The following is a 19,968-nucleotide window of genomic DNA, read 5'->3' as shown; positions in this document are numbered from 1 at the left end:
GTAGTGTTAGCCCCATTTTACCCATGAGAAACGGTAAGAAAGGGGGAGTACTTTGCCCAAGGTCACAGAGCTAGTAAAAGGTCAAGCTGGGATTTAAACCCAGCAATAATTGGCTCTTAAGCCCTGACCTCTTTCTGCTTCCCATCATGGTGTCTTAACCGTTCAGCATTGGAGGGTGGGGAGGGATTCGCTACCCCAGCCCCAGAAATTCCTTAGAAAACTGAAGAAGGCTCCCTTCTGGCACTTACATGCCTGCTTTTCAAATTGAAGGGAAGCTCAGTTCAGTGGTGCTTTGGGCCAGGTAAGGAGCGCATAGTGGTTTGATTTGTTTTTATTAACTTCTGTGGGAAGTCAGGTGACTGAACAGTCTGATACTTGGGTGCCCGGCTAGAATCATTCTAGAAAAAGAAAACTAGATCAGGTCAACAAATCTGTTCTCATTAAGCAGAAGGAATAAGAAGGTTTCTGAGGCAACCGCAGGTGTTTTTAACATGAAGGGTGGGATGGGGCCAGGTCTCTCTAACTCAGGCATGCTGAACTGTGCAGGTTGCTATGGTAACTGCTGCTTATGCTGCCCTAAGTGGATGTGGGAAGCTTACAAGAAGCCCAAAGCCTTTGTAATTCTCCTTGCAGTGTGATTTGGGGCTTGAAGTAGCTGGCGAGTCAGCATGGTCTAACGATGAGGAGGAGGGAAGTGATAGGAACCTCTGTTTTGTCTGCCAGGGGAAGCTGGGGAAACAGAGGCACCCTGCTCAGGCCCAGTTCCATCTTCTGAATCAGTAGTAGCAGTCACATTTGCTTCACTCAATATCAAACCCCAGGGGAGTGAGTCAAGAGCTGCCCCTCATCATCGGATTACCCCCAAGAGGCAGAATAATTAATATTTGTTCAGTGCTGAGGAGCTTGCAGAGCCCTCTCTAGGGCCCTTTGCTCATCTGAGGCACATGACCCCTAAGGTAGGATTACTGTCATGGTACCTATTTCCAGATATGGAAACTGAGGTTAAGAGACTTGATTGAGGTCATACAGCTGAAGGGATGTGGAGCCAAAGCGCAAACCCCAGGCATTGGTCCACATTCTGTGCTTTTCTTTGCATCCTGTCAGGGAAGAGCTGTCATTGACTGTTCAGACACATTGACTGTTCAGGCAAGGGGCGCCAGGCATCACAAGCCACCTCCCAGGCTGGCACACCTTATTCTGATCTCAGCTTAGAAAAGACTGTGTTTTGCTTTCTGTCTTTACTTTAAAAAAAAAAAAGAGAGAGAGAGAGATATTTACTTATGATAGAGAGAGAGAGAGAGAGGGGCAGAGACACAGGAGGAGGGAGAAGCAGGACCCATGCCAGGAGCCCGACGTGGGACTTAATCCCGGGACTCCAGGACCACGCCCTGAGCCAAAGGTAGGCGCTAAACCTCTGAGTCACCCAGGGATCCTCCTTTTTTTTTTTAAGTTTATCCTTGCAAAGGATCTGATACTAGTTGAAGTTGTTTATTTTTGAGCTAAATAGTCCTGCCAAAGATCCACATTGAGCAGGCGCCATCCATATGTTGCCTTCTCCCTGAGTTTGAACCCTTCCCAGCATCCCCAGCATTCTCAGCTCCATCTACCCTACCCCAGGGAGTAGTCGGAAAGGGTACTGCCTCTGGCCTGAGCCCTCCAGTGGGTAGTAGAGTCGCCTTTGGGCCTGCTATCTTCATTCAGTTGAGTTCCCTTGCTCCAGGCACGTGAGATCAATTTAGTCAAGATATCAAGGGATGGAAAGAAGTTGAGAGTGAGATGCAGGGCCATTGGCCTGGGAACTTCTTTTCTCATCATAGTGTATGTGCTCTGGAGGCCCAGGGGCTGCACCCCCAAGCCTGCCTCCTTGGTTCTGCTCACTGCTGCTCCAGCTTTGTCAGCCCCTATACACAGTGCTCAGTGGTGGAAGGTGAGCTCCAGGATGCCTGGGAAATGTCTGTCACTTTGCCCTCCTCGCCCCCCTTATCTGTGGAATCTGTCCTCTAGGCAGGGCAGGACACTAGTCTCTCCTGAAGGAAGTGGTGTTGACAAAACCATACCCACCCAGTTGTTGTTGTTTTACAAGTTTTGAATTGGCTACTGAAATTTAAAAGTGGAGGGGTGTCACATGGATCTGGATTTCTAGCTTCTCTAGCAGGTCTGGACAAGCTGGGTGCCCTCCTTACGGCAGGAAGTACAGAGCTAGGCTGAGCCCCTGCTTTCCAGAGGGACACATCCCCACCCTGTGGGTTGGCCTTTGCCACAAGTGCCTGCCTGACCCCTGTAGGTGTCCGGCTTTATGACCTCTGCTGTAGGTGAAAGCTGCAGAGGAGACAAAAGAAAAAGTTTTAGTTTTTTCCCCCTTTGAGTCATTGGCTGGGAAACTGAGACTTTCTCTTCTTGCCAAAGGAAGACAGATTAGCACATGTGTCGCCTTTCCCACTTTGTTCTGTGTCTGATCACCTTTGAGTGGATGGCATCACCCCATGAAAGAGATGTGGCTCTCTGTACCTGTGAGTGCTGCGTAGCTGCCTGCCTGCCTCAGCAGCCTCCCGCTCCCTTTCTCCCAGCCATGCGGATCTGCAGCAGCTGTTGCCAGGGCCCTGCTGTGCCCTGCCCAGGGTCCTCTGACTCTTGTTCCTGCAGGAGGCACCCCCTTCAGGGAGGACTTGTGGGCTTCTCATGCCCCAGCTCTAGGGCTGCCCCCCTCCTCCCCGGCCCTCACTCTACCAGCCCCCACCTGTGTTACATCCCCTCGGGAGCCCACTCATACCTGCACTCTCTGGAAGTGGTGGTGAAATTTTTGTTTTTTAAAATGGAACTGAGTTGAGGGGAGTTAGCATCTGTTTTTATACATTCAGGTTTTGCCTGGCACATGGTAAGAACTCAGTATTTACTTACATCCCTCCACCCTCCTTTATCTTGCCTCCTTTGATTTGGGGGTCTGGTACAGTCCCTGACATGCAGTGATTGCTCCGTAAATGTTTATTCAGCAGAGGCCTGGAGAAGTGAAGGCAGGTGTGAACAAGGGGGAGAAGCCCTGTTCGTGTACCTCCAGGTCTTGTCTGACTCGTCGGCCAGCTGACCCACCTGTTCTCTCCCTGCCTTGGCCCATTTTCCTGCACGCACTGTTATGAATGGTCAGTGTCTAGGCCAGGCGCTGGGAAGTCAGAGGTGAACAAGACAGTCTTCTTGCCTTCAAGCAGCTTGTGTCTTCTCTCCTGTCCCCTCCCACAAGCAGCAGTCTCCAGACACCACCTGAGAAGTTACCCAGCATCCTCCTGGACTCTGTGGAAGCAGAAGGGGGTTTTAGTCAGGGCCCAGGGTGCTGAGGGGCCTGGTGATTGCACTTGTCAGGCCCTCTGGGAAATGTCTCAGTAATGTCCCAGTTGTCTGCATGATGACATCCCTAGTGGTTGCGGCCACTTTGAGAAGTGCTGGTTTGGATTGTTCTGGCCTGTCAGGTGACTGGGAGGCAGAACACTGCTGGCAGTGGGTGCCCAGGCTTCAGGGACACCTGCTTTATGGGCCTTGGGCAGAATGTCCTGTGCCCCCCTCCTTTTCTGAATGATGAACCCAGAGAAGTGGGAGCTATCTTCAGCCTTACTGCGTGTCTCTGAGAATCAGAGGAGGTCTCTGTGACTTCTGAAAGAAAGGCATCAGTGACTTCCAGAGGTGGCTGATGCCACAGTGAATCCGGCAAGATGGCAGTTGCCAGCCCAGGCCAAACTGTTGTCAGAGGGCGAGGATGTGAGCCCCCTCCATCCTGGAGGCAGGAACCAAAGACAGGCCTGGGTGATCAGCATGTTTGCGTGGGATTGTAAGCTCTACATCTTGGACAACCTTATAACCAAACTCTGCTTCCTGTGATGGGTGGAGCAGGTGGGGCAAAGAGGCTGAGAGGTTAAAACCCCAAGGATGGAAGGGGACTTGGGCCTTTAGTGGTTTGACCCCAACAGCTTACAGGACCTTGGGCAATACCCTATTATTTGTTTTTGGGCTTCATTTCATCTCTAAAATAGGGGTAATTAAGCCTTGCATTCGCTTTAGTTACTGGAGCAAGTATATAAATGAATGGAGGAGTTTGCAAAGGGCTTTGGTCTCAGAGAAAGGAGCTCCGTGACTGGCAGGGGTTATTGACTTATTTCACAAGTAAGGAAAGTTGAGTTCCTCAAAGGAATGTGTAGTACATTTGAGTGTGGGCTCCCGAGCACATCTCCTTCTGGAAGAAGTGAGAATGTGTGCCTCTTACATGTGCCAGCCGTGCCCATGAGGCAGTGTGTGGAGGCCAGGGCACAGGGGAGATGGGGAGCCTGGTGGAAGGAGCAGTTGGCCAGGATCAGTCTCTTGGGCCAGGTGTCCCCTCTTTTGTCAGCACAGGCAAGATCCATGCCACTTGGCCTCAGTGTCTCCACCCGTGAAATGGGCATGGGTGAAGTGGCGGGATGGTGAGGTAGAGGCCAGAGAAGGTGATTAGAAGCGCTATGGCCACCCTCCAGCCGTGGCTGCTTCTGCTTGCCATGTGTGGGGGCCCACTTCCCGTCGTGTCCAGGGTGCTAGAACGCATAGGCCGCCCTTGAGAGTTCAACCTGAGGGGGTTGACCTGTAGAACGGAGGTGTTTCAGACCATAGATCTTGGGGCATTTAAAAAGTGTGTGACCTGTTCTGAAGTCTGCAGTGAAAGGGGATTGACACAGGAAAGAGGTCTTTGGCAACCACAGGGCTGTGATGTTTCTTTTCTGATTATGGGACATTCATCCTTTCCAGTCAGGGAATGGCAGAGAGAGTCCTCGCAGACAGGAGCCAGAACACTCTTCCATCCTCTTGATTTTCCGATTTCAGGAAGGTGTATACCAGGCCTCCTTCGGGCCTCTGAGTGAAGTGGGGATGCCCTTAGCACCTGGGAACATACCCCTGGGGATGAGATTCCCCAGCCAGGGACTTGTGCTAGGAGAGGAAGGTCTCAGAAGGAGAGCTGTGTGCTTCATTCATTGCCCGCTCTGAAGGAGAGGATTCTTCTGTCTAAAAGACAGTGATTATTCACACCACCAGTTGGATGTCATGGGGATTTACGTCTGGGATTTCAAGGCCATCAGAGCCAAGTACGGGGCTTTAGATTATAGAGGAAGACTGTCATTTGGGGCAGTGGGTGGAGGGGCTGCACACTTCGGTGCACCCCAGAATTATCTGGAGAGCACACATTTCTTGGTTGGCCAGTACTCTTTAACAGGGCAGTCTCCTTTCTTGCTAAATGTCTATAGTCACTGACTGCCAGGCTTTGATGACAAGTTAAGTGGTGGGTCCTGTTGCTATCCTTGTCCCTCATGAAAGCAGCGGCAGCTCCATGCTGGTTGTAGCAACGTCAGGCCCCTCTTTGTGTGACCTGGGGAGGGGACAGACATCCATCGAATGCCCACGCTCACTCCTAGTTCAGGGATGGACTCACAGGCTACATCCACAGAGGCATTGATGATAGGCTTTTGTCCGCCCCAGAGAGAAAACAGTTCAGAATGGTATAAAATACTTGAATGTTTTACCAAGATTTTGTTTGTGTGGCTTTCTTCTAACCAAAATACTTCCCTTTTTGGGGAGGAGAAAAAGTGGTCGGTGAAGGTGAGCCCGTCGAAGAAGGCAGTCTTCTTGGCTGCAGGGTTGGTTCCTCAGTCAGGCCAGCTCCCAGTATTCCCAGTGCCTTCTGGGCCTTGAGCCCAGTGCAGACCCTCCCCTTTGGACTGACCCTGACTCGGCCTCTTACAGCGTGGGTCTCCTAGTCTCTAGACACCTTACAGCCGAGCAGGCGAGCTCTTTGTGTGAATCCCTCCATGGAGTCGGCTCAAGCTTGGGCTGTCTTCACAAGAGCTGTAGCCTCCATGTTCCGCTGATTGGTTCAGACACTGTGGTGGGCTGCCTCTCGGCCCTGCCTCACCTGACCCCCAGCTGTGGAGCTGCAAACCTGGAGCTTTGGTCCTGGAGTGGCAGACCCCTGTCTCATGCTTGGTCCCACCCCACCTTCATGAGGCAAGACAGAGGCACCTGAGAGAAGTGCGTTTGGGGTCCTGGCAGAGGTCGCTCAGTAGAAACAACACAGGGGATTGAGCTCCATATTCGCATCCTGCCCCGTATGGACTGGATGACAACTCCTTTCCTCTCCAGGGTCTTTGCTTTTCCTCTGTTGGGAGGCTGCACCCACCTGAGTTCCCTCAGAGTGCCAGATAAAGGGGAAACCAGGCCAGATTAGTTTGACCCTGGGTAGCTTGGTCAAAATGCAAATTTCGTTAAGAATAAAATTAAGAGTCCTAGAGAGTTCTGGGTCTGGAGGAGGCCTCGGGACTTAGGTGATTTTGAGGTGCAGGCTGCAAAGCCCCCACTGGGGAGAGCACTGCCACCACCCAGCTGTGTGACCTTGGGCCAGTGGCTTCCCCTCTACGAGCCGCCTTGGCGAGGTCAGGTGCCGGCAGTACTCGCTGCAGAAGCTGGTCATGACCGTCCTTGTATTGGCAAGTACTTATGTGGTGCTCTTGCTCGTCTAGTTCCGGGCAGGGTCATCCTAACAGATGGAAGTACTGGGCCACAGAGAGAAGAAACAGCAGGGCGGGGAGGGATTCAAACGCAGGCAGCCTGGCTACAGAGTCCATTCTCTTAACCGTGAGGCCAATGGTTCTCAAACTGTGTTCCCTGGACCCCTGGATGGGGGGGGTCTTCGTGACCCTTTCAGGCTGCCTGTGAGGTAAGAATGATTCTCATGATCTAAGACATTGCTTCCTTTTTACTGCATTTTTTGCAAGAGTATAAAGTGGGGTTCTCGGAGGGTCCACAGCAACGATCACATCGTCCTGGTGGCTAATGGCATGGTACTTGTGTGCTCTCGTATTTTAAAAATGTCTCCACCTGGTAACTGTGAGCATGTTTTCCGTCTTGACACCCTTCTCTTCTTAAGGTTATATAAAAATAATCATGTTGTATAAGCAAAGTGTTCTATAAATGACTTTTCACCCAGAAAAATTCCCTTAAGATCTGTTCATGTTGTCGACATCCATTTGTTCCTTCTCACTGGAGAGCCACACTTACTAGTGAAGCTATACAGCACAGACTGTCCGGCTTTTTACTCTTGGGAGATCATTTAGGTTGTTTCTACTTCCTGGCTATTCCAATAAAAGCTACTATGAACATTCAAAAATAAATTTTTTTTCTCACTTTGAATATCTATATATGCAAGATCCACAGAAGGGAAACCTCTTTGGGTTTCTCGCTAACATTAGGGGTGAAAGGTATCCGGAGACCAAAATGTGCGTTGTGATCTGCCACCCGAGGCCATGCTGCCTCGTGTGGTACTTACCAAGCACGGAGTGGGATACCCGCTGAGGGAAGTGGCTGAGGGAGAGTTGCCCTGCCCGGAGCTCTCCCAGTAGGTGCCTGGCAAGCCCCATGTGTCCGGGGGAGCACACCTGCCTAGGCCTCCCCAGACACCCTGCTGACCTCGCCGGGGTGTGTGGTCAGCAGCTACCTGTGCTGGAGCTTCCGTTGGCCCGGCACCCTCGGGGCTCAGCCCCAACCAAGGGACCCTGGCAAACACCCTGTTGTGTGCTGGAGCGGGGCCTGGCACTGCCGGTGTGAAGGCCCAGGGAGTTCTCAGTGGGATCTGGGCCACACACTGGAGGCCTCAGTAATTAGTCATTTCTGTGGTGTTGGAGTCTTCGCCAACATTTGTTCTAAGCTGGCACCATGTCCACCTTACCTCATTGAATGTTACACCAACCCATTTTGCTGATGGAGAACCTGAGGCGCAAGGAGGATCAGGTTGTCTGAGGTCCCTCTGCTGGGAAGCGACGGGGCTGGGACTCAGACTAGGTCGGTCTTTAGAACGTTGGCTCTGGGATGCCTGGGTGGCTTAGTGGTTGAGCGTCTGCCTGCCTTAGGCTCAGGGCATGATCTTGGGATCTGGGATTGAGTCCCACATCGGGCTCTCGGCGGGGAGCCTGCTTCTCCTGCCTGTGTCTCTGTCTCTCTCTGTGTCTCTCATGAAAAAATAAATAAATCTTAAAAAAAAACAAAAAAACAAAAATGTTGGCTCCGCTCATCTGTTCGCCAGCCGGTCCTGTTCCTGGCAGAGGGTTGGGTTGGGTTGCAGGATGGTAGCAGCGTGTAGCTGGTAGCAGCCAAATTCCACTCTGTCCTGGGGCCTGTGCAGCCTGCTGTCCTCCTGCTTTGGCTTTTAGGCCAAGGGTTTTGGAAGCAGCCAAGTAAGATGGGGACAGAAGGGGGTTTTGAATTTTTACTCTGCCGGTTACTGACCTCTCTGATTCCCCACCTGTAAAGGGATAGTTGCCCTCCCTGCCCCTGCCTCCCCCCCACCCCCCCGCAGGATCAGGAGAGACCACGCATGCTGCAGTGACCAGTGGCCTCCACTGTCACACCACTACCCAGGAGCTGTTGTCTTTCTAGAACCTGGCCTTGGACCAGCTGTATCAGCATCTCTAGGAGAGATTCTGGATTTCTGGACCCTACCCTGGCCTGCTGACAGGACTCTACAGTGTAGGCTGGGACACCTGCATTTTTTTTTTATAAATTTATTTTTTATTGGTGTTCAATTTGCCAACATATAGAATAACACCCAGTGCTCATCCCATCAAGTGCCCCCCTCAGTGCCCATCACCCAGTCACCCCCACCCCCCGCCCTCCTCCCCTTCCACCACCCCTAGTTCATTTCCCAGAGTTCGGAGTCTCTCACATTCTGTCTCCCTTTCAGATATTTCCCACTCATTTTTTCTCCTTTCCCCTTTATTCCCTTTCACTATTTTTTTCATATTCCCCAAATGAATGAGAACACACACTGTTTGTCCTTCTCCAATTGGCTTACTTCACTCAGCATAATACCCTCCAGGTCCCTCCATGTAGAAGCAAGTGGTGGGTATTTGTCGTTTCTAATGGCTGAGGAATATTCCATTGTATACAAAGACCACGGCTTCTTGATCCATTCATCTTTCCATGGACACCGAGGCTCCTTCCACAGTCTGGCTATTGTGGACATTGCTGCTAGAAACATCAGGGTGCAGGTGTTCTGGAGTCTCACTGCATCTGTATCTTTGGGGTAAATCCCCAGCAGTGCAATTGCTGGGTCGGAGGGCAGGTCTATTTTTAACCCTTTGAGGAACCTCCACACAGTTTTCCAGAGTGGCTGCACCAGTTCACATTCCCACCAACAGTGCAGGAGGGTTCCCCTTTCTCCACATCCTCTCCAACATTTGTGGTTTCCTGCCTTGTTAATTTTCCCCATTCTCACTGTGGGACACCTGCATTTATAGAGGACTTCCCCTTGGGTTCCATTGTGAACCGAAGCTTGGCATTCCTTGCCTTAGAGGCTGGGGACCACATTCAACCCTCAGGAGATCAGGAAACGGTGTTCATGACTCTCTTGGGTTAGCTTTTCCTCAGTAGGGTGACCCTATAATTTGTTGAAACTAGGGCACGCTTGAGCCCCAGAAATGGGTACCATTAACAACTGTACCAGCACGTGAGGAGTAAACCTGCACTTTCCTGGCAAATGAGAGGCTGTCACTGCTTCTTAGTTTCTCCTTTCATCTTTCCAATGACTTAGGGGAGACCATTCCCTTCTGTCACAGACAAGGAAGCTAGGACCTGGAGGTCACTTCTGGCCACACAGGTGTAGCATTGTAGCACCTTGATTCCAGAGCACCTCCTCAGACCACCGGCCAGTGCGGGCTCACGCAGGCTGAGCACTGGCACCCAGGAGGAAGGCAGCCTCCAGGTCTCCACCTCTTTGGAATCTAGAACCTTCTGAAAACAAACATCATTTTTGTAGTGAGAAAAACCAACATCAAGGCTGTAGGATGCACATCAGGAGTAACTGGGGGGCTCAGTTGGTTAAGCGTCTGCCTTTGGCTCAGGTCATAATCCTGGGGTCCTTGGGATTGAGCCCTGAGTCAGGCTTCCTGCTCAGTGAGGAGCCTGCTTCTCCCTCTCACCCCTGCTTATTCTCTCCCTCTCTCTCTCTCTCTCAAATAAATAAATAAAATCTTAAAAAAAGAAAGAAAGAAAGAAAGAAAGAAAAGGAAAGAAAGGAAGAAAGAAAAAGAAAAGAGCTAACAGGATCCTGTCCGTAGAAAGGAAGAGTGGTCTGGTTGTGTCTACTTCCTTCTCTTGGTCGCCAGGGCTCACTGCCAGGGCTTGGCTGTCCCCCCTCTGTTACACAGACAGTCGCTGTCCCCCTTGGCAGAGTGACAGGGAGGGCCACTAACACCAGGGCCTATGTCAAAGAAGCTGTTCTATTTGGGTCCTTTGGTTTTCTTTGCTCTCTGAGTGTGTCAGGGGCCAATTTGATGATTTTTTTGTTGTTCTCCAAGGAGAACCTGCATATCACAGTCCGTTTCTGTGGCACGCGGAGAGGACTGCCGTCGCAGAGCGTACTTGGGGCACCCCGAGGTGGTCAATGCACTAGTATAACAAGCAGCAATGCCCTTGAGCCTGTGATGTTGAAGCTGCAGAGCTGCTGCGTGTGAAGGTTCGGGTGTATTTCTGGTTTAGACAGAAATAGACACTTATCAGAGGGCATGCTGGCATCAGGGCTTACAGGCGCCTTGGGCCAAACTTAGTTTCTGTCCACAGTTGCCTGGCTTCTCCTCCTGTCTTTTCCTGTGCGCTCCTTGGGCAGCTTTATCTAGCACTGCCAGGAGTCGTGGTTTTGTCGCTGGCTGCCAAGGGCTTTCCTGCCACTCATGGTTTGGTGGGAGGAATGGCTCCCCAGTCTCCCTGGGGACAGTGCATGGCAGGGTGGACGGACTGTGCTTGGCAGGTGACCCTTGCCTTCCTGCAGAGTGGAAGCATCATGGGGAAACTGCAGTTTGTCTTTCCCTTTGTTTTGTGTTCACAGGGAAGATGGAGACCCTGAAAGACAAGACCTTGGAGGAGCTGGAGGAGATGCAAAATGACCCAGAGGCCATTGACCGGCTGGCCCAGGAGGCCCCCGAGGTAGAGCAAGGCCATCCCAGGTCCCAAGGAAGGCCAGCAGGTGGAACTGAGGCCATACTTTGGGATACTGGCTTGGTGGGAGTTGGGGCCACAACTCTTCTCCCTCTTCTCTGGCCTTCACCCTGGTTGGGACCAAGCCAGAGGAGCCCCTGATTATCTGAGTCCAGTTCCTGGGGGGCAGTGCTGGGGCATCCAGGGCCCCCATGTGAGTCCCCACATTGTGGTTCCAGCCTGGATCCGGAGGTGGTTTCTAAAAGGACTGGTACCATCTTGTGGCTGCCTCTCCCCAGGGGCCTTGTCTAGCCCTGCATCTCTGGGAGGAGCCATTCTTGGGCTGGGGCCTGGGCTCATCACCTGTTTGATCCCATTTCCTGTAATGACTGGTACCTAACCATCTCAGCTCATCACAGTCCCTGTGGGAATAAAACAACCATAACTTAGAAAGCTTTACCCCTTACAAAGGCATTTCCTACCTTCCCATCTTCTGGAACCTGTGAGTCCCCTGCAAGGTCAGGCGACTGCATGTGGCCCAGAGCTGGGTATTCCCGCAGTCCTGCCTTGCATGGCTGCAGCCTGGCCACTGCTCTGGAAGCTACCCCTGCTAAAGCTACCTCCCTAATGCTGGGGAGAGACACAAGTACAAGCAATGCCAAGTTCATTTGATGAGTATTTGGAATATATTTTTATTTTTGCTGATGAACAGGCATGGTGTGTCTCTGCTGGGGATTCACGATATATGCTCAGCAACAGGGAAGCCCCCCCTTGCAGCTTCTCCCTGCTTTTTGTAAGGGGGCCGGTTCCCTTGCCCCTTCTTTGCTTGTATTCTAGCTGCCCCTACCTGCCCCTCTACCCAAATGAGCAATCTTTGCTTGGTGGTGGTGAGGGAGATGGGGTAGGGGCAGTGTGTGAGGACGAGTAGGGGGACTCAGTGTGGCACATCCTGCTGCCTTGAGCCTCACTTGGTGAGGACCAGAAGCAAAGCCTATGTTGGTTAAGCCCCAAACCCACCTCCGTGGTCAGCTAGGCCATGACTTGGCCAGGGTCTGGCTCAGTTGACACAGTGCCAGACACTGTGCAGGTCTCCTCTCCTTCCTCCTCTGTCATGGATTTAGCACCGAGTATTTCTTGACTTTGTCGTGAGCACAGTGCTCTAGGAATTCCAAGGCCTGCTCTCAAGTGCGTGAAACTTGGCAGAGATGAGCTTTCATCTAAGTGTAATTAATTGACTTTCAAGCTGAGCAAGCTGGTAGACTCTCTGCTGAAGGGCAGGATTGTGGAAAATATAAGCATAGACAGCCTCTGGGGTTGAAGGCAACTCGAATTTTGTGGTGTGTGGCCAGCCTGACCAATTGATTTGAGTTCTCTGAGGGGAAAAATACTTTTGAGATTAAGGGGAAGCGAAGTAGGGCAAGCTACTTAGATTTGCAAAACCCCTTGGCCTAGGTTTCCACCATGGTCTGTAAAAATAATTTGATACATCCTCGTCGCCGCGTGGTTGTGCAGAGAGACAGGAGCTGGTTCAGTTTGGGATGTGGAAGTTGCTTGGAGGAAAAAGAACTAGCTAGTAGGGGGCCTCTCTCCACAGAGGGCAGTGAATGGGGGGTCGAGGCAGGCTGGTGAGCTCTTTTGGGCAGGGTGTGAGGACTGTCTTATTGACTTCTTCTAAACGACTGGAGGAGGGCTTCATAGATTTGGGGGAGGCCGTGGGAGAACAGGCAGAAATGTGTAGGACAGGGGCGCCTGGGTGGCTCAGTCGGTGAAGCATCTGCCTTTGGCTCAGGTCATGATCTCAGGGTCCTGGGATCAGGCCCCTCTCCCCCCTGTTCATGTTCTCTCTTGCAAATAAAATTTTAAAATCTTTAAAAAAAAAGAAAAGTGTAGGACAAGGTGTAGGGCAGAATGACACAGCTTAGATTCATTGGTTAAGACCCAGGGAGAAGGCAGTGGACACACATGAGGGCCAGTGGGGCCCCCTGAGGAGCAGCTGAATGGAGAGCTTCAGGCCTCCCACTGTGGAGCTGCCCAGTGGCTCAAAAGGGTGTTTGTGGCAGCAAACCAGACAGTCCAGATGTGGGGGCAGCTTGCTGTTGTGGGGAGACTGGAAAGACCATAGCCTGGCCCCATGATCCCTGGGCCCCAGCAGTTGCAGTGTGGAGGGGAGGTAGGTAGGGCATCGCCCTCTCCTGTCTGGAGTATGAAGAGTCGGCTTCAGGCCTGCCCAGAGCTCAGAGCTCAAGACCCCAGGCTGGGGATCAGCAGGAGGGTTGGCTTCCCTGGAGCCCCGTCTTCCGGGATAGCCCTGGCCTCGTAGGGGATGAGCCAGGCCGTTCCTCGAAGTGCTGACCATGGTGGCTCCCACGTGGGAGCTGCTCTCTCTGATCTGTGCCCTGAGCCCTCCCCTGGGTGCCGAGTGCTTTCTTCTCATGCCACACAGTGCCTTTGCTGTATTGTCACTGTCTCGGGGGTGCGAGGTCTGACTGTCTACCCCCCTTGGTAAAGAGGACTCCCTGGCACAGGGATGGAGCTTCAGGTCGTGGCAGGTCTGGGAAGGGTTCCTGTGGTGGTTGCCTCACTGGTGATGGCAACAAGGGACCTGGCTGAGGGGAAAGCGCCACTTGGCTTGGGGAAGTGCTTTCCAGGGGGCACATCCAGGGGCAAAGTTGGCAGGAGGGCCTCAGGTGGCTTGTGTCGGTGGGGGTCTTCTGCTGGCCATGAGACTCCCCTCTAGTTCTTGGGGTCGGGGTTGCTCTGTTAGCTCATCTGCACAGTTTGTCCGCAGACCTACGTATGGCCTAGGAAGCAAGGACAGGCGTCTCCTGAATCAGTGTCGTGGTCTGGCCCTGCCTACCTCACCCCTCAGAGCGACTGTTCTGAGGCCTCATGCACGTCCAGCCTGTGGTCTGGCTTGGGCCACCTTAGTGTACCTCAGAGTAGGCCTCTCGCCTCAGAGTCTTGGGAATAAGTAGTCTGGGATTTTGGTCCCTTCCCTCCTAGAAAGCTGACTGCGTCCTATTAATTGGCCCACCTGCTTGCTGGAGCCCGCCTGCTCCTCACGGGGCCTCGGGCATGCCGGCCTTCAGTGTGTTACCCGCGTGAATTCTCCGCAGGGGTTAGCAATTCCCTGGGGTGCCTGGGTCAGAGTGTTTGGCCCAGGGTCCATCTGACCCTAGTTGGGGGGTATTACCCCCTTCCCACACTGTGAGCCCTGAGTCCCAGAAGCCTCTGGTGCAGCCTGCTGCAAGCTGAGTGGTGGTGGTGGTGGTGACAGGTCTTTTTTTTTTAAATTTTTTTTAGTGGTGACAGGTCTTAACGGTCAGCATCCTGTTCTTTCAGGTCCAGGACCTACAGCTGGAACGGGAGATGGCACTGGCCACCAACCGGAGCCTGGCGGAGCGGAATCTGGAGTTCCAGGGTCCCCTGGAGATCAGCCGCTCAAACCTCTCAGACAAGTACCAGGAGCTCCGCAAGCTCGTGGAGCGGTGCCAGGAGCAGAAGGCCAAGCTGGGTAGGGGTGGTCTGGGGGTAGGCTCTGGGGGCTCCTATGGTAACTCAGAGTCCCCGTTCAAGGTTGGACCGGGGAGAGCTCCTGGAATAGTGCAGGAGAACAGGTTCCCTTTCCCTTCCCCGGGGCCGGAAAGGGCCCACAGTGAGGGTGACCATGTGCCTGGCCCTGTGCTAAGTGCTCACCACAGCCTGGAAAAGCAGGTAATGGTGTTGTTTCAGAGATGAGGAAAGTGAGGCTCCGAGAGCATCAGGAACATGGCCAGGCTTCTGTTGGCTAAATTTGGGATTTGAACCCAGAGAGTCTGCACCCTGGGCTGTTGCCAACAACACTGCCAGCTCAGCTTCTACGCTTTACAGAGCTGGTCGGGGCTCTCTGCGTCCCGGGACCTGCCATCTGTAAAGTGGGGGTTTGGGGGGCACTGTCCTGGTCTCTAAAGTGAAGAAGCCTGGTGCTTGGACAGCAGACCCCAGGGATCTGCAGTAGACCCTGCTGGGCCCCAGGCCACACGGAACTGGGCCTCAGCGCGTGCAGAGGACATTCTGAGGGGCTTTGCCGAGAGCTCAGCCTCTTACACCAGATCTGAAAGGCACGTTTAGAATGTCGATCTTTCCACCCTCCCTCCCAGAGAAATTTTCTTCTGCACTGCAGCCAGAGACCTTGTTAGACCTTCTGCAGATCGAAGGCATGAAGATTGAAGAGGAGTCTGAGGTAAAATGGCCATTGTCACCCCCTCTTCCGTGGGTAGTGTCAAGCTCTGGAGCAGGAGCCCTTGGGGATGAGCACGGGTGCCTGCAGAGTTGGGACGGGGGCTTTAGTAGACTGCAGGGATTGACACAGTCAATCCTGGTGGCGACCCTGTTGGATGCAGGTCACAGGAACCCTGTCTCCCTGGCTGGAGCAGAAGTGGGCAGCTGGTATGGCTTGGTCAGAGGACTGCTGGCAGACCTGGGTGGAAGGGTGGCACAGTGGGGGCCCTGAGGACCGATGTCAGGCCCCCAGCCCCTCCCAGGCCACCTGGGCTCTCTGTTCCATTTCCCTCTGGCCGTCTCGTCAGTCCATGGCCAGATGAGCTCCCTCCAGTTCTCCGTGCTCTGGGTGGAAGAAGCTGCCAGACCCTCCCAGCCCGGGGCACTTATGCTGGCGGCCGAGTAGCTAGTGTTCATCCATTTATTCATCACATACATGCAGGAGCCACTGTGAGCCTGGCATGATGCCAGGGGTAGGGGACCTCAGTGGCCACCACAGTCCCTACCCTCCGGGAGCTGCCATCCCCATGAGGAGCACAGAACAGTGTAGGTGGAATATGGCAGCGGTGATAGGGCCTTAAGGAGAAAGTCCCAGGCAGGGGCCAGAGAAGACAGGGAGTGGCTGCAGCTGGCTGAGGTGGGAGGCCCACACCCCAGGGGACATGGGTGGCCTTGATCCCGGGCGGGCCCCTGTTGTCACCAGACCTTACATCTTCTAGGCCATGGCTGAGAAGTTCCTGGAGGGAGAGGTGCCCTTGGAGACGTTTCTGGAAAACTTTTCCTCCATGAGGATGCTGTCCCATCTGCGGAGGGTGCGTGTGGAGAAGCTCCAGGATGTGATGAGGAGGCCCAGAGCTTCCCAGGAGCCAGCTGGTGATGCGCCTTCTCCACGCCCACCACCCCCACCTTGCCCGGCTCCCCCGGTGACACCCCCAGTGGCCGAAGAGCCACCCCCACCACCATCAGTAGTGCCTCCCTACCCTTTGCCCTACAGCCTGTCTCCTGGCCTACCTGTGGGCCCTACGGCCCAGGGTGCGCTCCCACCGGCCCCCTTCCCTGTGGTGTCCCAGCCTTCCTATTCCTACAGTGGGCCCTTGGGCCCTCCTTACCCATCAGCCCACCCGGGAGCCCGGGGTGCTGCAGGCTATTCCTGGTCCCCACAGAGGAGCACACCACCCCGGCCAGGCTATCCCATGGCCCCCACTGCTGCCTCTGGCCCCGGGTACCCCTTGGCAGGGACCCGGGCCCCCAGTCCAGGATATCCTCAACAGGCCCCCTACCTCTTGACAGGAGGAAAACCTCCCTACCCAACACAGCCTCAGCTCCTGAACTTCCCAGGCCAGCCCCAGGCCTCAGGGCCCCCTCAGCCCCCTTACCCCCCAGGGCCCACCCCTCCCTATGGCTTTCCACCACCTCAGGGTCCGACCTGGCCGGGGTACTAAACACAGTCCTGGCCCTCAGCCCTCCTCTACTTCCACCTGTACCACAACCTTTGGCCTGCCTCCCACTGAGATTCGAGGTTAAATTGGAAGCAGACTGGGGCACTCCTTGTGGACTTGTGTCAGGACACAGGGGCCTTGGGGGGACCTGGTTGGGAGTGTGTGGGCCTGGAAAGGCAACCAGGCAATGTGCTGGCCAGTCACAGACTTAGCGGCCCCTGCGGGGAAGGAAACACTTCTTTTCAGCCACTGGCTTCAGCTTTTCTGGTGCTCTCCAGGTGGGGGGTTCAGAACCTCTTTGTGGGTGTCCGTGTCAGAGACCAGCTACACGTGTTTGTAGGCGTCTACTTGTGCCTGCACTCACAGACACTGGAACCAGATGCAGTTATCTCAGTGACGAGGGGGCTGGTGTCTGGCCCCTGCTCACCCCCTCCTTCCCTCCTGGGACTTAGGACGTTCAATCTGATGCTCAGGGCCAGGGATGCAACTCTGTGTCTGTCTGGTCCTTTCAAGGTTGGCCTGCCCCACGCACATGGCTGGAGTTGGATCAGGGCGAGGGAACAGTTAGGAAAAACACTTAGTAATTTTTTTTTTTACACTTAGTAATTTTTAAGTCCCGTAAAGCCATAACTGAACTCTGATAGGCCAGTGTCAGATAAGTGTGTCCTCTGTTGCTGGTTTGAACGATGGCAGTGGAGCCAGAGCAGCGAGAAAGCTGGGGATTGTGAAGGTGGACCCAAGACCTTCCTGGCACTGGTTGGAGAATGTGGGGGTCGCCTTGCCTGGGGAGGAGGGAGCAGCTCTGGCCCAGGAGGTCGTGGTCACCCTGGACTCACTTAGGAATGGAAGGCCAGTCACCTCCCCAGCCACCCTCTCTTCTCTGGGGCCCATTGACTTGTGGGGTCCCCTCCCTCCCCATCCATCCACTCCTTTAGTGCCTTGAATCTCATCGCAGCCGCACCCCCGCCCACTTCATCTCCTCCCTCTGGCTCCCTAGTCTTATTGCCCCAACCCCAGCACCCCTCCTCAGACAGACAGCAGGGGGTGCCCAGACAGGGACCTCCCACACGGTGCTTTCTCAGACACCATTGCTCTGTTGGACGGAGTCCATTTCTTTGCTTCTCTCGCGTCTTTGGAATGTAAAGGGCAGAAATTGTGACTCCGTGCCACATGTAGCCCCAGCACACTGGGGCTTTTAAGCGTGTTCAGTAATAAAAGACAATAGACCAAAGGGATGTGATGAATGAAGCATTAACTTGGTTGTTCCAGATGGGAACCAATCTCCAGGGCAGATTCTGGAGCTGCTATCAGCTATATGAAGTCATATGTGCCTTGAAATGTCCACTACTTGAGTTCCTAGCATCTAGTGGGCCTGGGGTGCTGGGGGCCCCCGAGGAAACTCGACCTTCTGGTGCCTGCCCCCTGGCCCTGGCCTGCATGCCATCAGTGGGTACTCGCCATGAGATGCTCCATTTACACGTACGCTGTCGGTTCCTTGCCAATTGTGCTTGCTTCTTGTAAGTTATTTATAAAGAGAAATCACTAATGGACTCTACTGGTTTGGGAGCTTCTGGAACTGTGACAGATTGCTGGTATGTTTGTATAATTAGTTGCCATAATAAACTTCAGTGAGTTACAGATCGTGCTGTGGCTCCAGGGGGTTTGAGAAGTAAAGATGTGGCTGCTGGAGGGGAGGGTTGGGGGGCTGGGTTGGGTTGTGGGGGGTGGAAACCGTCAGGATCATGCTCTGCTGAAAGGCCTCTTTGATCAGGTCCACAAAGCCTCATCTATCTGGGTATCCTCTCGGGCTCCTGCCCTCCCCTGCTCCTTTGGCCCTGGCTTGGCTCTTACGACCTTTCCCTTTCTTCTCCTGCACTTGGGTTTTCCAAAATCTTAGGTGTTTTCACGCAGGGACCTGCATTTTCGCCTCTTCTTGGGCCGAGCTTGGGCCATGCAAGTCCGCCGGCCCCCACGAGGCGGCGTGCGGGGCCCAGCCTAGCGAGGGTGGCACCGCATCTGCGCCACCTGCTGTCTGCCTGTATGAAACGCCAGGATGCCACCAGGTCAGGGCCAGCTCTTCCCATACAGTTTATAAACGGAAAGAGAGGGGGCAGCGGGCCACTGGCTGTGAGCCCAGTGGTCTTCGCACCACCCAGCCTACTCCCTCTCTAACCCACCCTGAGCTCAGCTGATTCTATCATGAGGCTTGGGAGGGAGTCTTCTGCTCTCACCAGTAAGGGCAGCTTTGGGGCAGTCAGGAGGCCAGGCTTCTGATGGACTCTCAAGTCAGCCCATCTGCTTTTCCTGCCCAGCAAAGTGACATGGACAGGCTGCCTGTGGACAGCGTGCAGTAGTGCTTTGGACTGCCAGTACTGAATACACTGAATACATGCCTGATCTTGTCGGGGCCTTTCGACAGCCCTTTGATCCCCAATTTTAAGCAAGGGAGGAGACTGCAGGGGGTGGGTGGGCCAGTGACCAGTCTCAAAGCCTGGAGGGGTGGGAGCAGGGCTGGCACCTGGCTGGCTGACCTGGCTGCAGGGGTTCCTCCACCATGCCATGTGGTGTCAGAAGTCTTCCGGTTCCCAAACTTTCTTCCGGACTGAGTCTGGAAGAAAGTTTGGGAAATCTAAGCCCATGTTGAGAATCCTTGGGCTTTAGTCAATTTTTTTTTTCTTACTGTCTGTTGCCCCCTCCTGAACTCTGCGCCTTGCACGTGTCCAGGTTTAAGGACAGGTGGTGGGGTGCATGAAGGGGCTGCCGAGAGGAACCACCACTTTCTATGAAATGGCTCGACGGAGAGATGCTTCAGCTGGTCATCTGTGCATGAGCATCCTTCTGCTCCTTGCTCTCCCTTCTCCCCAGGCCCTCCGGATGCCTCTTCCCACCCCTGTATCTGCCACATTGAATCACCAGGCGCCCTCCCCCAGACCCCAGTGGGTCCCTGCCTCCAGAGCCAGCTGCCCAAGGACACACCCCAAGCACCAAGTTTAGAGCCTCAAGGTGATTCCTAGCTTATGTGAGAAGGACATTTTGCTGATTCAGCTGGGGCAAGGCCACTTGAAATGTCCCTTTGGCTATCCTGAATCTGACTCCCAGATCCCAGAGGCATGACGGCTTTGAAGCAAGGCTTGTCACTGGGTACTCCGAGTGAGCTTTCCCATCAGGGCCTCAGTCTCCTTTACACAAAAGGAGGAGAATGTGCTTGAATCAGTCTGTCAGGCTGCACACTCTCATGCCCCCCAATCCCCTGGCCGATCATGCAGGTAACAATTTAGGGAAATGGGCTGTTGTG

The 19,968-nt window shown here is 53.9% G+C and overlaps 1 protein-coding gene across 3 annotated transcripts in view; it reads left to right on the top strand.

The window, feature by feature from the left end:
* Positions 1–18,311, top strand: part of VPS37C (VPS37C subunit of ESCRT-I) — a 28,981-nt gene extending 10,670 nt beyond the window's left edge. Inside the window, exons 2-6 of one of the 3 annotated variants that reach the window (XM_072789355.1) lie at positions 10,359–10,516; positions 10,886–10,983; positions 14,317–14,488; positions 15,114–15,196; positions 15,954–18,311. In XM_072789355.1, coding sequence (XP_072645456.1) covers positions 10,891–10,983; positions 14,317–14,488; positions 15,114–15,196; positions 15,954–16,676 — 1,071 coding nt within the window. In that variant the 5' untranslated portion in view covers positions 10,359–10,516; positions 10,886–10,890 and the 3' untranslated portion in view covers positions 16,677–18,311. Of the gene's footprint in view, positions 1–10,358; positions 10,517–10,884; positions 11,024–14,316; positions 14,489–15,113; positions 15,197–15,953 lie in introns of those variants that run through there. The other 2 variants (XM_072789354.1, XM_072789356.1) reach the window with 2 other exon arrangements.
* Positions 18,312–19,968: the final 1,657 nt, after the last annotated feature.

Source organism: Canis lupus, chromosome 21 (assembly GCF_048164855.1).
Source record: "Canis lupus baileyi chromosome 21, mCanLup2.hap1, whole genome shotgun sequence".
Classification (NCBI taxonomy): Eukaryota; Metazoa; Chordata; class Mammalia; order Carnivora; family Canidae; genus Canis; species Canis lupus.
This window is presented reverse-complemented; position numbering and strand designations above follow the sequence as displayed.